The 15,820-nt window shown below is 48.7% G+C and overlaps 3 protein-coding genes across 8 annotated transcripts; 1 reads left to right on the top strand and 2 right to left on the bottom strand.

Annotated features, from left to right (window-relative positions):
• Positions 1-338: 338 nt before the first annotated feature.
• On the bottom strand, positions 339-3,627 carry LOC101075815 (T-cell surface glycoprotein CD4-like). Of its 5 annotated transcripts, none has more exons than XM_011605914.2 (10): positions 3,521-3,627; positions 3,000-3,060; positions 2,425-2,462; positions 2,075-2,242; positions 1,863-2,000; positions 1,496-1,732; positions 1,356-1,424; positions 1,132-1,265; positions 951-1,018; positions 339-744 (listed from the first exon to the last, which is right to left on the bottom strand). In XM_011605914.2, the coding sequence occupies exons 3-10, from the start codon at positions 2,450-2,452 to the stop codon at positions 660-662; spliced, it is 927 nt and encodes a 308-aa protein (XP_011604216.2). In that variant the 5' UTR covers positions 2,453-2,462; positions 3,000-3,060; positions 3,521-3,627; the 3' UTR covers positions 339-659. The 5 variants fall into 5 exon arrangements, 4 of the variants coding, with proteins under 4 accessions (XP_011604216.2, XP_029694604.1, XP_029694602.1 ...); XM_029838744.1 differs by having other exon boundaries at positions 2,075-2,239; XR_003888934.1 differs by lacking the exons at positions 3,000-3,060; positions 3,521-3,627 and having other exon boundaries at positions 897-1,018; positions 2,425-2,978.
• On the bottom strand, positions 3,328-10,353 carry usp5 (ubiquitin specific peptidase 5 (isopeptidase T)). Of its 2 annotated transcripts, none has more exons than XM_029838633.1 (20): positions 10,084-10,353; positions 9,455-9,583; positions 9,295-9,361; positions 9,072-9,199; positions 8,801-8,946; positions 8,436-8,620; positions 8,205-8,299; positions 7,917-8,110; positions 7,116-7,187; positions 6,749-6,836; positions 6,542-6,667; positions 6,302-6,455; positions 6,028-6,190; positions 5,860-5,948; positions 5,606-5,791; positions 5,231-5,374; positions 4,999-5,141; positions 4,632-4,782; positions 4,474-4,558; positions 3,328-4,090 (listed from the first exon to the last, which is right to left on the bottom strand). In XM_029838633.1, exons 1-20 carry the CDS (start codon positions 10,189-10,191, stop codon positions 3,997-3,999), a joined length of 2,547 nt encoding a protein of 848 aa, XP_029694493.1. In that variant the 5' UTR covers positions 10,192-10,353; the 3' UTR covers positions 3,328-3,996. The 2 variants fall into 2 exon arrangements, with proteins under 2 accessions (XP_029694493.1, XP_003966372.1); XM_003966323.3 differs by having other exon boundaries at positions 3,948-4,090; positions 5,663-5,791; positions 10,084-10,352.
• A 113-nt stretch (positions 10,354-10,466) lies between these two features.
• On the top strand, positions 10,467-15,820 carry p3h3 (prolyl 3-hydroxylase 3). The gene is made up of 18 exons (XM_011605913.2): positions 10,467-10,473; positions 10,596-10,716; positions 10,998-11,146; positions 11,622-11,806; positions 11,887-12,045; positions 12,207-12,390; positions 12,466-12,597; positions 12,686-12,828; positions 12,930-13,019; positions 13,251-13,303; positions 13,368-13,447; positions 13,513-13,640; positions 13,720-13,815; positions 13,947-14,097; positions 14,174-14,291; positions 14,454-14,529; positions 14,605-14,745; positions 15,449-15,820. Exons 1-18 carry the CDS (start codon positions 10,467-10,469, stop codon positions 15,602-15,604), a joined length of 2,169 nt encoding a protein of 722 aa, XP_011604215.2. The 3' UTR covers positions 15,605-15,820.

The raw sequence follows: 15,820 nt of genomic DNA, 5'->3' as shown, positions 1-15,820 counted from the left end.
CACGCACACACACACACACACACACATACGCACACACACACACACACACACAGTTTCTCTCTCCCCTCTTTCATAGAGCTAGCATTAAATAAAAACTAAAAATGATGGTTTTTGTTCCTCTAATGTGTCAGCTATATATTCCCTCTCTTACAAACGTTTGAGGCAGGTGCTTCATTGCACGCAGCCCCGCGCTGGGGGGTCGACACCTGCTTTGCTCTGCACCAGTTTTGGGGGGGATTGAGAGCTCCTGTCCCAAATACAGGAAGGCACAGATGTGCTTCAGTAAGTGCAAACCTAGCAAAGTCAAGTTTAGGAGGGTTTATTAACACGCACGAGGATGAGGGGGTTCTTAGATTTTAATTTTAATACAGAATCATGTGCAGTTCTCAGGAATGCAGCTAGAAATGCAAAAAAAAAAAAAAAGCCAACGCCGCTCGCTGTACATAGAGACGCGCCGCATAACAGAGAAATGATGCAGAGGAAGAGGACATTTGCATTCACCGCTCCAGTTTGTTCCTAAGTGGTCCCCACGTCACACTCTTTATTTACACTTAGAGCCCGTTTACATTCATATTTCCGCTCTCTTCTCTTCTTATTTATCTCCTCCGACTCCCCTCCGCCTGTTCTCCCTCGCGCGCCCCTTCGATCAGCTTTTCATGTCACTGCACGAGGACGGGTTGCAGGGGGGGGGCCGACGGCTTCTGTCTCTGGCGCCTCTGCTGCATTTTGGGTACAGCTGTCGGGCTGTGATAAAGAGTAGAAAGAGGAGACGTTTTCACACTAATTATGGCAAAATAATGAAGCCCTTGGTGAAAGGCAGAATGAAGGTCAGACTCTCATTAGTGTAAAGTGAACATAATCCATCTGAAAGCATCTGTAAAGTGAACGGAGATTACCAGAAGGGGAGGTAACTTCTTTTTGTGGGCAAAAGCAAATCAAAGGCGATTTACCGGTTGCACTGGCAGTACTGTTTAGGCATCAGCAGCTGGCGGCTGTTCTCCATCCTCCGCAGTTTTCTCTGCAGCAGAAAAAAGAAATCTCACATCAGGTTTTCTTCTGCGCAGAGGCCTCGATAATCCCCGCGGCTCATCTAAATCTAGAAAGCTTCGTGTGAAGACTCCCCCCACTTACTTTCTTTCTTTGAATTCTCTTGCACAAGTAAACGATGAAGGCCATCAGGACAACGAGGATCAGGCAGCCGACTGCAATGACGGCCCACATCCACCAGCTGAGCCTCAGCGGCAGAGACGGACGGTTGGTCACACCTGGGGCCACCAGAGGAGGAGAGGACCGTTAGGGGCGCATCCAGGGAAGAACAACAAACAAACAAACAGACAAACAAGAAGAGGACGCACAGTCGTTGCAAGTCGGCGCCTCTTTGCCCTTGTCGGAAGGGACGGGTTTCGCAGGCGTCGTCGCGGCGCCTGAAAGTGAAACAAGAGTTCAGAACCGCCGCGGCTCTTCTGCTGATGTTCGGCAGAAGTCGGTGACCCACCTGTGACTCTGATATCCAAACTCTTGCCGTACGTCAGCCCGCCGTGGGAGAAGGTGCAGTTCCAGGCGCCCTCGTCTGAACGGGCCACTGGATTCAGCTCGGCCACCTCCGACCCCGGGTGCGGGCTGCCATCTGGTTTCCTCCACTGCGGCGCCGATGGCGGGGGGAGACCTTTCACCTGACAGTGCAGCGCGGCGCTGCTGCCCAGCTGCAGCACGGCCGAGGGTGTGGCAGAGACTGACCGGGGTTCAGGTTCAGAACAGAACACGGCTCATTTAGGAGAGCGAGCCCGGTGGGTCGCTCGCTACCGTGAAAACTCTATTTAAACCAAAGGGAGGAGGTTCCGACCACTGGGCCGTTTGCTTACCAGTGACGACAAAAAGGAAATGTTGCTCCGAATTCCGATCGACGGTACAGGTGAACATTCCTGCATCTGCTTCCTTCACACCCGTGATCTCCAGAGCCATTCGCCTCACCGTGGCTCTCCGACCAAGATCCCCTTGGCCTACAGAACACTGGCAGAATCAGCAACAGCAACGCTTTGGAACCAGATAAGCGATGGACAGAACTGTTCCGGACCTTTCCGAGGAAAGCCGTTTTTGTCAACTTGAATCACCACGCTCCCTTCGTGCTTCCATATCACGGTTCCGCCAGACTGGTCCGCCCCGCAGGGCAAGTTGACCTTCTCACCCGGACTCTTGACAACCACATAGCCGTCGGCACAAAGTGCACAGGAGAAAAATACTGCTGCAAAATACCAGAAATCAGCGTTTTAAAACAGACAAACTGCACTTTTGAGATGCTGGACACTTAAACTCCCCTTTTCAGATCAAATTTAGGATCAGAAAAACTCATTTTATCGAGCCAGTTTAAGTTCTAAAGCTGTTAAAAAGCAGGTTTTGCCATCCAGAGCCGTTGGGTTTACTCACCAAAGCCGAGCCACAAGGTTCTCTTCATGGTGAGCAGTCTGAAAAGGTAAAAGGCAAAGTTGCTATTGTTCCCGTGATGGAAGCTGAAAGACGAGGGCGACCATTTCCAAGCGACTGCAGGCAGCTTCTGCACCAACTGCGCAACATGCGATCCCCAACCACGACTTCCTTCCTCTCCACATTTCATAAATCAGATTCTTAAAACTCCATTAAACTCTGAAACGTTGAGCCAAGCTCATCGAGCGCCTCCCGATCTGAAACGGTGGTTTGAAGCTGCGAGATCGACGGGCCGACGTGCTGCTTCAGTACGAAAAGTTTGTGTAAAAGGTCCATTTTTGTCATTTACAGCTTCGTTGTTTGGGTCTAGTCTAAACATCAAGTCTTTTGTTGACCTTGGCCACGTCAAAAGGTCGTTCAGGTCGTTCGATGAACAAATAAATGGATTTTCCTAAGAACTATCAATCCGATAATGGACAAAGGTTTTATAAATGATGCAGTAAAAGAGCCGCCCCCGAGCGTGAGATCCTCCATTTTACAGCACCAAAGTCAGATTAACTCAATTTTGATCATCTTACCTCAACCCAACGACAGTGGATCCCTTTATTAGCCTTTGTGCTGTAACGTCCCAGAAAAAAACTAAAAAGAAAAGCAAAACAGGAGGATGGGAAAGTTTAAAAGATGGAAGAGATCTAGAACAGAAGGCTGAACCCTGGAAGGTCGTAGGCCAGTGCACGACGCAAACGTGCGCTCTCACAGCAGCATTTGCCAGAATGAGACTGAGAACACGACCCAGATGAGGAGTCAAGTCGACGTCTCACATAAAGAGTGCGGGGTAAAGCACCGCTTAGGTGCCCGATTTTATCCAAATGGAACGACTCATTTAAAACAAGGAGACGGCCGACGGACAGAAAGAATCCTTTATTCACCACAGCAGAAATAACAAAGAAGTTGTTTGCAAAAATGAGTTCAATAGAAAGGAAAAAAACCCCAACACACACTCAAGTATTACCGGTCATCAAGCACTTTGGAAACGAGCCGATCGGGCGCTTTTGACTTTGAAACAACAAATATCGGCGCAGTTATTGGATTTACTCACATTTCCTGAAGCGGGTGGAGGAGGTGCTGCTGGTAAACAGGCAGTACAGAACTACAACGGCCTGATAACGGAAGCTCGTCTGCGAACGGCGTGCCGGGATTAAGAGGAAGTGAAATCGATTAACAGACACAGATTAAACTGGTCGGATTCGATTTTTCCAGACTGGATGAATGAACAGCTGAAGATTGTTCTGTCACTGGGGTTTTTAAACGGTCGGGATAAAGTGAGAGCTGCACCTTTTCCAGGCAGTTTTCCAGGCCCTTCAGTGCACTACTGTCAACAGTGAAGAAAACAAAACAACACTAACCGAATGTGAGCTTTGCACCCATTTATTGTGCTGCATGTGTGGATATTTGGGGAAAGGTATTTACACTTCTGTCATGTGTGAAGCGGAAGGGGGCATTTGGGGTGCGACTGAACACTGGGTGTTTGAGGCCAAACTTCAACTCGTCTCCAAGGGCAACGCCCACTTCCGCTCAGTCGGCGACTCTCCGATAGAAGTAGAGGTACCCCATGTCTTTGGGAGGTTTCTCAGAAGCGCACACCTTCTGGTCGTTGAAGATGACCCACCTGCACCACAAAGAGAGCACTTCTTAAAAAAAAACACACACTCTTTGACAGAGGCATGAATAAAAATCATCACTTTACTTATTAATGTCATGCAGAGACTTAATAAAAAAGAATTGTCATAATTCACATTTCTAAAAACCTCCAAATGCACATTTTGTTATTGCCTTCAAGTCAGGCGTGGAGCGCAGCGCCCCCTGCTGTAGCATTAGTGCAATCAGCTGTGTTCAGTGCACAAAATACATCAGAAGAGGATTTTTGTATTCAACTTTTTCATAACGCCTTAGGAAATGTGGAGAAAGTAGATTCCGGCTCATTTGAACCCTAATCCGCTAAACAAAGGTGCACATCACATATAAATGAATAAAGAAACGCTCCAAACTTACTGTTGATCCTTCTTGATGTGACAAACGTAGTGACCGCACATCGTACTCGTCCCCATGTGACTGATGAAGGCAAATAACTCGTATTCTGAACAACAGAGACAATCTAATTAGCTTGAGAGTCGTCAGAGCAGCGCCTGGTCCATCTGAGCTGGACTTACTGCCCGGTCCATCTCTCACACGAGGTCCTGGCGGCGGTTCACTGGCGCTTTCGCTCTCCGCGGCGGAGCGACCGCCTTCAGAAATGTCCATGGATTCCAGATCATTCGTGTTTGAGAAGATCCAGTCCAAGGCCCGCTGTAGGTCGTTGCTCTGAGAAACACAGATTAAAGGCACATTTTAAAGGTTCTGCTCAGAACTCCCACTGGTGAGGTTCTGCTCGGCGGCGCCGGTCTCCCCCGTGATAAATTCTCCCCATCTGAAATCAGCGGAGACCTTTAAGACCAACGCTGCCCTGAATATCTGCAGGTCTGTGCACCACTTCAGACACGGGGACCTTTAAACGCCGTAAAGTTCTGTGGTTCTGACCGTGGCTCGAAGTGCTTTGGTCGCCTGGTCTCGACTGAAGCCCATGGAGACGATGGTCTCTAAGTGCTCTTCAGAAATGCTCTCTGTTGGCGTGGTTCCGGCACCAGAACTGCACCCCGGCAACACCAGCGGGGCCGTGAAATCTGCGGCGCAACGATGATACGAGCCGGTTTAAGAGGACTGAATTATTCCAACACGTTACTGTAATAAGCCTCTTTTTTCCCGGTTTCACCTGCGTCGTCCATATGGCTCATGATCCAGTTTGTGGCTGCATCGATTCCAGTGTTCCCAGAAAAATAAACCGCTCTCTTGCAAGATTCCAGTGGGAATCCCATTTCACATAAATGGGACACAGTGGACTCATCGAGGGCTGGAGCTGGGAGCAAAAAAAGGACATTTTAAATAGAGCCGACGTGCGTTTGGACCTCCGGAAAAGTCGCTAAACGTGTGCAAAAAAAAAAGCATAACGAGACTATGAAACTAAAAAATTGTGAACTGAAAATATGGCAACGGAAGGACGCGCGAAAACAGAAAAGGGAGGAAGAAAGAAACGGAGGAAACAAGGGTGGGAGGAAGGAAAGGAGGAGAAGTGACAGGACAGACTAACACAGCAGTGGGGAGTAGAGCGAGTCGTCCTCCTCGTTGCCTTGGGAACCCAGGATACCTTTGACCTCCACGTCAGGGGTCATGAGTGGGGGTGGGGCCACCTCTGGTAGAAGCTCCTCCCCTGGTTGCTGCCCGGTTGCACGCAGAGCGCTGAGGTCCAGCGTGTCGGGAACGTCGATGCTCACGTCTGCGGGAGGAACCAACAGTTCACGGTCGCGTTTTAACGCCAGCGTTCCCCATCATCGCCGCGCTTACCCAGTTTTTTCGGAACCCAGTCGAGGCCAAAGGTGAACTTCTTAATTTGGATGACCAGGTGGTCGGGGAACGAGGCAAAGCGGGTGGTTCTGGCAACGCAGACACAGTTTTGATTAGTAGCACGCCGGATTGGTCAGCGGCAGCGCGTGCGGCCGCCTCGCCTCATACTTGGTCGCGGTGGTCTTGGCCTGCACGGCCGAGCTCCAGAAGTCGGTGAGGATCTCCGGCTCGCTGTGGGCCGCCATGCACGCCGTGAAGGGGATCTGGGCGCGCACCGTCGGGGCCGAGGCGTCCCCCTCGTCACGCCGGCGCTCTGCTTCCTGGAGCTCTTCTGTTAAAACAAAGATGGGTCTGGTGGGAGATGTTTTTACCCTGATCCTGCCCCCCCCCCCCACGATAAGAACAGGTGATTCTGGCCCCCGTGTGGCTCCGGGGCCCCTACCTGCATTGGTGGCCTGGTCCATGGGCACCGGCAGCTGGATGATATAATCCACCCGCTGGGTGTACTTGGCTTTCTGGGATTGCTGACACACGATCTTCTCCTCCACCAGAAACCTGAAGGCTTCAGACGGGTTCGTACCAGAGCGGCAGTTTCTCTGTTGGAGGAAGAACAAAGATAGATAAAGGATTCGCCATCAGCACCTGCTGAGGCCGGGGGTGGCGGGCGGGACGGGCGCTTTACCTCCACCATGTTGATGAAGTGCAACAAATACTCCTGAGCATCCTGCTGCCGGTTGGTGGAGAACTCGGGGTGACCCCACCCGATGAGGGCTTTGAACATTCGCGGCGCGATGCCGATTTGGTCTCCCTGCAAACGAGCACCAAGAGAGCGATTATACGGGGGGGGGGTCCACGTGCTGCTCCTCATATTTGCAAATACGCCTCTTACTCTGGCTTCCGACGTGCCGTTTTCCTCTCCGGGGTCCAGAGCTGGTTTGGAATACTTGCCTGATAAGAGACCGTATCCAAGTTTTGCTCTGTTGGAAACAAACAAACAAAAGCTCCGAAAATAAAGCAGCGTTTGGCAGAGGGGGGGGGACTATTGGTGGTCAGGTGGAGTCCCTGATCCCGAAGAGACAGCAAGTATTTAGAAACCAGCATCCAGCACTCCACCCCTCCCACACACACACACACACACACACACACACACACACACACACACACACACACACACACACACACACACACACTGAAGTACACACCCTGGATGACCTGAGCCCATCCTGAATACGACCAGACAACACAACACAACTCACACTTGGGTTTTGAAATCCTGGGAAGGGTCCTTTGGGGCTTCATCGATGATCTTGTCGATATTAGACACGTACCTGGGAGGCAAGCAAAGAGGAAAGGAAAAGAAGTTAAATCAGTTTCCTCTGTTGGAGCATCTGGCCAAAAGCTGCAACCTGCTACATTAAAACGCTTCTTCAAGCAACAATAAGGTGCTTTTGGACAGTTAAGAACTTAATGACAAAGACTTTGAGGATTGCTGGTTAACAGAACGTCAGTAGAAAAGAAATATCCAACAATAATGGCTGCAGACGAGGGAAAACTGTCTCCTTTAGACGGTTTTACAGGGTTCTCCTGGTGACTGTCGTCATTATGATGTGCTTAATAACAACTGTGGTATTTTAGGTGGAAAAGCAGCTTTACTGTTACTATCAAACAGATTAAGTGCTTCAGAGTACAATCAACTCAGCAGTATTTCATTACGGGTTTCCATTAGGATCAGCACGTGCACGCGCACACACACACACACACGCACACACACACACACACACACACACACACACACACACACACAGACACCTTAATCATCCAAACAGAAGCAAAATGTCACAACATTTACAGGTAAATGTTTTTAGGCAAAGATATTTAATGTTGGGGGAAAGTGAGATTACAACTATTGTCTTGATGTTTAAGAGCTGATTTCTCTTTAGGGTTCTTTCCCTAAATGTTTGTGGCTCCAAGATACTGGATCTCAAAGTTCGGGAGGGGTTATTGATGGTCCATGAATCCAATAATATCAACAATAACGTGAAGGAGTGAGTACTGACTTGTTCTCGAAGTCTGGAACAGTGAAGAGCACTTGCATGACAGAGTTGAGGTAGCAGCTGTTGCCCAGATTCTTCATGCCGGTGAGCCCAGGGCCGAAGAGCGGCCGGAGGGTGGTGCCCGACTCCTGGATCACCTCCCACTCCCCCACACGCTGGTTAACAGCAATCTCCAGCTCCGTCATTGTTCGCTCGGTCTGCGCTTGCAAAGGAAAATTGATTTTAAAATCAGAGGTGGCGGATTTTAAATAAAGAAAAATGACATGAAATGTGGGGGAAAACAGGACGTGCCTTCTCCATGGTCATCATGTCAATGCCAAAGTGAGCCAAGTGCTCAGGCAACTTTGAATCCAACACCATGTCATCCTCATCGTAGGAATAAACATCTGGAGAATGACAGAAGAGGCAGGGCAGGATGAGCTACCACCAAGCTTCAGGCAGCCACATCCTGCTTCATCCAAGCAGGTTTTAAAGCCTCTCAACCACACAGAAAAGGGATTTTATTCCTATTCATGAACACACCTGCTCCGTCTGGAGTGATGGTCCCAAGTTTGACCGCCAGCGGGTATCTTGTCTCCTGGAAGTGAAGAAGGGCGTGGTTGTTGCCCCCAGAGCCGTCGAAATACCTGCGGCCGCACAGCACTTTTCCATCCGTCAGGTTCATCCAAATGTTCTCCTGAAGGTCACACACCTCACACCGCCAGCCACTGAAGGGGAATTCATGTTGCATTGACAGGTCAGAAACGGGAGGAACTTTGTAGTTCTTTTCTAAAACAACCCCCCCCTCCAAGCCGTCGGTTTTTAACAGTCTAATGCAAACGTCTTTTTACAGCATGTAAATATTTTATGCAAATATTCCCGAACATCACAGTGGCACCACGTCCCACCTCGGAGGGATTTTGACTCCATTGTCCAGCTGTTTCAGATCGGCAGCGTGCTTCGACTCCTGTCTCACCTCTCCGTCCCACTGCTGCACCTGCAAGGTGTGAGACACCGAATCAGCAGCCACGATGCCCGCCATGGACTGGGACACCTGGACAGGGACACAAATCCATCTGAATGAGCACACAAGCTCTAACAGAGGCCAGCAGAGCCTCCATCTTTGGTATTGTCCCCAATATTGGTATTATATTCTGAAGAAGCAGAAGTGAATCTCACCCTGTCTCTCACAACATCTGGCATAGAAGAAAGATCTTCAGATGTGACTTCTTGTCTGTCGGGTAATATAACCACCTTTATATCCTCCTCATACTGATCCTGTTCAACATCAAAACCTCCTTCAATCCCTGGATGGATGAAACATGAGGTGGGGGGGCAGACATCAGTCCCAAAAGGCGACAACACCTGTATGTAATCTGTTCCTCTCATTACTAGTGTTTACCTATAGCCAGCCTGGTGGGCTTCTTCTTAGGGGGGTGTCCAGATCCAGAGTTATTGTCCTCTTCCTTCTAGAAGTGTGACAAAAGTTCCAAGCTCAATGCACCTGGTACAGAATAACACGGTGGTTGATTTAGCTGTAACAGTAATAATTGACAAATAACCTTCGTCTTTCTTGTCCTTTTGATGTGTAGGTAAGCCCTCTGACCGGTGCGAGCATAGTGTCTCTCCACATATTGACTCCCAAAGCCCAGGAAGCTGTTCATGCACACATACAGGCCACCTTCGCTTTCCTGTAACATTCAGACATTAGAACAATATCAATGACATATAATCTGTTTTAACCTCTCAGCCGCAAAACGCCACTGATATGTGGGGCTAAAGACGACTGTCAATTACTGACCTGCTAACACAATTTAGCTGAAACAATGGTTCGGTTTTCTACGTCCAATCTGAAGTCAAATTCCCTGGAAATTAGCTTTAATAACGGTTCAGTCCATCGGACTTGCAATGACTGAATTAGCTCGCTAGCTACTTTGACAGCATGCACAATTGCAGTGGCAGAGCTAACTCACAGGCTACAAAGTTTCTATTGCGCTGCATTATTAGCTTAGCTTAACATTAGCTTGCTAGTTGGCCAAAACAGTAATATCCCGAGAGTCAGTCGGTCAAAGTGGATCAACAAAGACAAAATGTTCCACTAGACGAAACAGAACCAGAAGACAAGAAGATGTACCAAAACACCGCTCGCTATGGGAAATGTTGGTGTGAGGAAAGGGGGAAAATAGCTCACCGGCGAGGCAAATGACAAGGCGCATTCGTCTTTGTGCACACGGTCTCCGGGTTTCGGAACGCGAATTGTGGACAAAACGGACATTAATACGTCCCCGACGTCCGCCATGGTGAGTTAGCTATTCAGGAGTTTACGTGAGACGCTTGGTGCTCTGAGTGCTGGCCCCCAGCTTCTTGATTGCCTGTCTCAGCAGAGTGAGTGTGGGTTGACTACAGTGTGTTTGTCTGGGCGAATCATGGGCTCCTCTGATGCTGAGCGAAGGCCTAGCGAACACAGATGCGCCTCTGTTACCGTAATCTGGAGCCCTTTTACACCAAGCTGCGGTATTGTTTCCACTTTCTGTGTACATCAGAGTCGAAGAACACCGCGGCTTGGAATGTGACATGAAAGGTAACCCGATACCAAACCGTTTTAGACGTCCGTTCCGTTTACACATCTCTTTCCAGAGCACGCAAATTATAGAGATTTTAACTAACCCGTTTATAGTTATAGTTACGGTAATACCGTTGAAGTGACCAGACTGCGCCCCCTGGTGGTTGAGCGCGTTTATTGCATCGGCTCCATCACGAAAAAGAAACTATCTGAAAGTTGCAACTTCAAAACCAAAGACTTTGCTTTATTTGTCCTAATTCAGTAAGTGATATAAATAAATACGCATATAGTCAATGTAGCATAAGTGGATGCAAACCTCCACCTAAAACTAACGAGGGGAAACGTTTCCGTAGTCCCTCCTCTTCTTATTTCTCCACTGGGTTTGTCTCTGGGACCATGGCGCAGAGCTCTACCTGTTTCTCTGTATACGTGGCGCTTTATTTCGTTGTTATAACATTACCTGCTTTTATTTTCGCAACCCCGGCTCACAGCACTTCGAATGCGCAGCCACTTCTGCAACCGTATGATTTTCTGTTTTACAGCGGAGTGCGCGCATATTTCAACGAAGACTGGGGGAAGGCTGCAGAGCTGCTGGAGAAGTCCATCTTAGCCAAGGAATCTCTGTTCAGGGTCCGCAGAAAGTGTCACGATGCCTGTGGTTCCGCAGGGAAAGAAGCACTGGACAGACTGGGCAAGTTCCAAGTTGTTTTGGCTTCGGTTGAAATCGACATTTTGCAGGAATATTTCAGCCCCGGTCAGACTGTTTCAAAGAAAATAAGTGGAGGAAAGTGATTTCCTAGGACAGTAATTTGCAAAACAAACAAGCACGATACTGTTATCAACCGTGTTTGGGCTTTTATTTAGTTTGATCCCCAGAATCAGCTTTACTTTCGGAGTCTTGACTCCACTTTTTTCCAAGTACCCACCCATTTCCATATTCTCTCGTTTATTGGATGATGGTTCTCTTTGGTTGACATTATCCAGCATGTTCATGCGCATTTAATGAGCTGCTTTGGATCTAAACCATCCCGATTAATGCATGAAATGCACGTTTGTTGATGAGAGCTGTCACATCTGTTCACACTTAGAGGTGTGTCTTTATCATTTAAGCCACATTTATTGATGCTACGCGTTCAAACTGGGCAGTTTTATTTGTCTGTCGTTAGACTCGGAGAGGGGGAATCTGTGGGACCTCCTGGCCTTGGACTGGCTGCAGAAGAAAGCGGAATGTTTGAGGTTCTGCATTGGACGGTGGGTCACACCTACGGGACAGCTTCCTGTTTCTGTCGACATCGAATATGAATTCAGCAGCCGTAATCCTTACAACTTCCTCCAGGTCACATATTACAAGGCAAGCAGCTTTAAGCGTCTGGGTCGTGACCCCTACACGTCATTTCTTTTTAATTATACCCTTCTCTTTCCCCTCATTAGCTGGAAAAGTTTCAGAAAGCAGCATCAGCAGCTCACACTTTCTTCATCGCAAACCCCAGTCACCTGGAGATGAGGAACAACATCGAGAAGTACAGACGGATGGAGGGAGTGACTCAAGAGGACTTCCAGGACAGAGAGATCGGGAATGAGAAACACTGGGTGAGGATATTAGCGGGGAGGAGAGACACCAACGGAGATGAATGTAGACGTCAGATGCTGTTACACCTAAAATAGCTCATATTTAAGAGGTGTGTGACCTCGGGTGAAGAGGGGAGACATATCCAAGGTTCGCTCCCGTTATCTGGTGTCTTCAAACGCAGGTCCTGTACGATGCTGCTGTTCACCACGAGGCCTCCTCTGACTGGGCCCCGGCAGCAGAGACCTGGAAGGCGTGCGTGAACGAAACGTTGCACCAGACGGAGGAGTGCCGGGTGCAGTGCGAGGTGGCGTCCCAAGCCCTGCCCGAGGACAGGGGGGCGGGCAGCGTGTTTGAAAAGGCCGCAGGTGAACCGAAACTTCATTTCTTTACACTCTTTTCTCAGCATTGGCCTGATGTCGCTGTGTTCCTTCACCGTCCAGCTCTGTCCCTTTCGCTGCTCGCCTGTCGGCAGTACTGCGTGACCCAGGTCGCCATGAGGCCCGGGAGGATTTCTGCTCATGAGGACTTTCTGCCCTCACAGCTGGAACATCTGCACATTGCACAGTTTAAGGGTCAGTGTTTCCAATGTAGAATTTAGCATCAAATATTACGATGTGTTGTATGTTTATCGGTTTTCTTCTAAATTCGTGTTCGGCCCAGCTGGAGATATTAGTGGAGCGGTGCAGACTCTTCGCACTTTGCTCCTCTTTTACCCCTCTGACAAGAACTCTTTAGACAACCTGCAGCTCTACTCTGAGACACTAGGGGGAGCCGCAGAGACAGAGGCGACGACGCCTAATCAGGTAACATTTACATCTATATAATTATGTCAAATCATTTTATACACGCCTTTGATTTAGTCGGTTTATGATTCAAGCAGCTTTCTTGTGGATTTGCCTTACAGGATATTGTCAGTTACATCAGTCAGTCTTTGCAGGAGAAGAAACTACTTTATTTCGGCATGGAGAACTTTGATTTCAATTTTGTCGACCCAGTAAGTATTAGCCTACTTTCATATTCCGTTTGCACCACATATGTATCAGATAACAGTCATATTCTGTAATGTTGTATAATGAATACATGGCTAACATCTTATTGGACTGAAGTTTGAGGAAAAAAGGCCAGTTTAATCCTTTTTATTGTGGAAAATGACCCACCAATTATATTCCTTTATGTTTGCAGCTTGTAGCCATAATGACATCCATAATGTTCTATTTGCACGTAGGATCTCTGGACTCCAGAAGATGTCGTACCAGAGTCATTACGAGACAGGTGGAGGTGAGGACAAAAACAAGATGAGCCTTTTTAACGGTGTAAATAAATGTAAAGGTCTTAATTTCAGAGCTGAAAAGGAGAAACTCAATGAAAAATTGAAAGAGGGTGATTGGCAGGAAGAAGTGGATGACAGTGGGTTTTATGCAGGTGAGCTCACCTGTGCTGTTCAGCAGGTTGCCTGTTTGCTGTTCTCTCACCGTCCCTGTCTCCAGGTGGACCCGTCCCTCAGGTGGGCGTGACCATCGCCATGGACAACGAGCTTCTGAACGGGACCAATCGTGTCGTCCTTGACGGGGTGATGACAGAGGAGGAGTGCGGAAGAATACTGCACTTAGCAAACGTGAGTTGGGAGCGCGAGAGGCCTTCCAGGTCCAAAACAGCCGCGCCGACGCGCTCGCTGACGCGCTCGTTTGTGATAGGCTGCCGGATCTGCCGGAGACGGCTACAAAGGTCGAAGGTCTCCGCACACGCCTCATGAGACGTTTGAGGGTCTGACCGTTCTCAGGGCGGCAAAAGTGGGTGAATATGAGACAGCAGATTACACCAAATCAGCTAAATGAGATTAGTGTTAGAATTAAATGTCATATTATGTACTTTAGGTGCTCAGTGGGCATTTTTTTAAAGCACAGCCTTAATCCCTTTGCAGTTGGCTCAGGATGGCCTGCTGAACCAGACCGACGCCAGGTTATTATATGAGTTGGGTGAGAGAGTGAGAACTCTGTTGGAATCCTACTTCAGGAGCCCCTCAGGGCTCTTCATGTCCTTCACACACCTGGTCTGTCGCAGCGCTACTGCAGGTACAACAATTGCACATAAAAGATACATATCTCCTTCTCTGGGAGCCTGAATGGGTTTAATTGTCTGTGCTTTCAGGTGATCAGGAGGGTAGACTGGACCTGTCCCATCCTGTCCATGTTGACAACTGTCTCCTAGAGCCTGACACCAGGCAGTGCTGGAGAGAGCAGCCGGCCTTCATTCACAGAGACCTCAGGTACATGAGCCCAAGGGCCGGAGGGCGAGGAGACGGAAAAGGGCACCGCTGCAGCGGTGTCTTAACAATATCGGATATCTTAATGTCAGATTCAAATCATGTGCTTATTTTGGCAGAAGCGGTGTCATGAATGTGGATTGACAGGGTTTTTCCCTCTCACAGTGCCGTTCTCTACCTCAACGACAACTTTGATGGAGGAGACCTGTTCTTCACCAGCAGGGACGCAAAGACCGTAACAGTGAGGCTCTTTTCCACCAGAAGCCTTTTAGTGTGACACTAAATTAACCCCCCATTTCCTTCCGTGTGTTTTCAGGCTCGCGTGAGTCCCAGCTGTGGTCGCCTGGTGGGTTTCTCCTCAGGTCCGGTGAATCCTCATGGCGTCACTGCTGTGACCAGTGGTCGGCGGTGCGCGCTGGCCCTCTGGTTCACTAAAGAGAGACCGTACAGGGACATGGTGAGCGTCCTAATGACGTCAGCGTGAGCTTTTAGCCAGGGCGGACCTCTCGTCTGCTGGTTGCTGTTGTGACAACCGTGGATATCATGAGCAGCTGCACTATGATGCAAATGTGGTGGCTTCTTCTCACGCTGAGGCATTTACATTTGCCCGTCCGCCCTCGTTCTCGGCCACTTTACCAGCGTCATCTCACGTCACGTCTGTTTGGTCAACGCTTATCCAAGAACTCCCGAGGGATCGCAGCCCGTGCAATGTGTCTGTCAAGTCGTTAATCACATTTTGGAGAAATCAGAAGGCAGAAATGCCAAAAAGGAAATGAGGAAAGGTCATGAATTAGTCAAAGTATTTTTGATTTTTTTTATTTAAATTTGTTCTCAGTCATGATCATTTCAGCCTTTTTTGTCGTCAGCGACATTAGCTCTAAAAATTAGTAGCATATGGTGGATAGAATAAACACATTAAAACGCTTCTTTATCAGTTTCCTCTGAACGCAGCACTTTATGTAAAACTGCTGAAAAAATCAGGGAGCTGAGAAGAGACCAAATGTGATCAAGCGTAATATAATTTTATCATTTTAATGGACAAGAATTGTGTGTAATCTTCACTCACAGTCATATATTGGGTGGGAAAGTTGTAAACATGGAAGACATGATAACGGTGAAGGTAGTCTTGAATAAACACACGTGTGGTTTGTGCCCCGCAGGAGCGAGAGGAGGCAGAAGCCTTGTGGGACATGGACAAGCAGGTGAAAAGCGATGAGGAGGAGGAGGCCAAAAGTGCCGGGAACGCTCGGAGCCAAGCGCGGCAGCAGAAGAGAGAGAGCAGAGGGAGGGTGACGGGGGCCAGAGACGAGCTGTGAACGGCAGAACAAACCTGGACAGACTCAACCTACAGACCCAGACTCACTTTCCTGGTTCTGCTTAACGATCCCACAACAGAACTCCATTTTACTGCCTTTCTATTTAAAGCTGCCTGCATGTTTCCCTGTCGGACTTCATCCCCACTGGAACTTGGAGATTTAAAGGAAATAAATGTGACCATTGCGTGAGTCCTTTATCTCATGCACACAAACGAG

The sequence above is a fragment of the Takifugu rubripes genome, chromosome 7, assembly GCF_901000725.2.
Source record: "Takifugu rubripes chromosome 7, fTakRub1.2, whole genome shotgun sequence".
Lineage (NCBI taxonomy): Eukaryota > Metazoa > Chordata > Actinopteri > Tetraodontiformes > Tetraodontidae > Takifugu > Takifugu rubripes.
The sequence above is the reverse complement of the archived record's forward strand: the minus strand, read 5'-3'. Positions and strand labels throughout refer to the sequence as shown.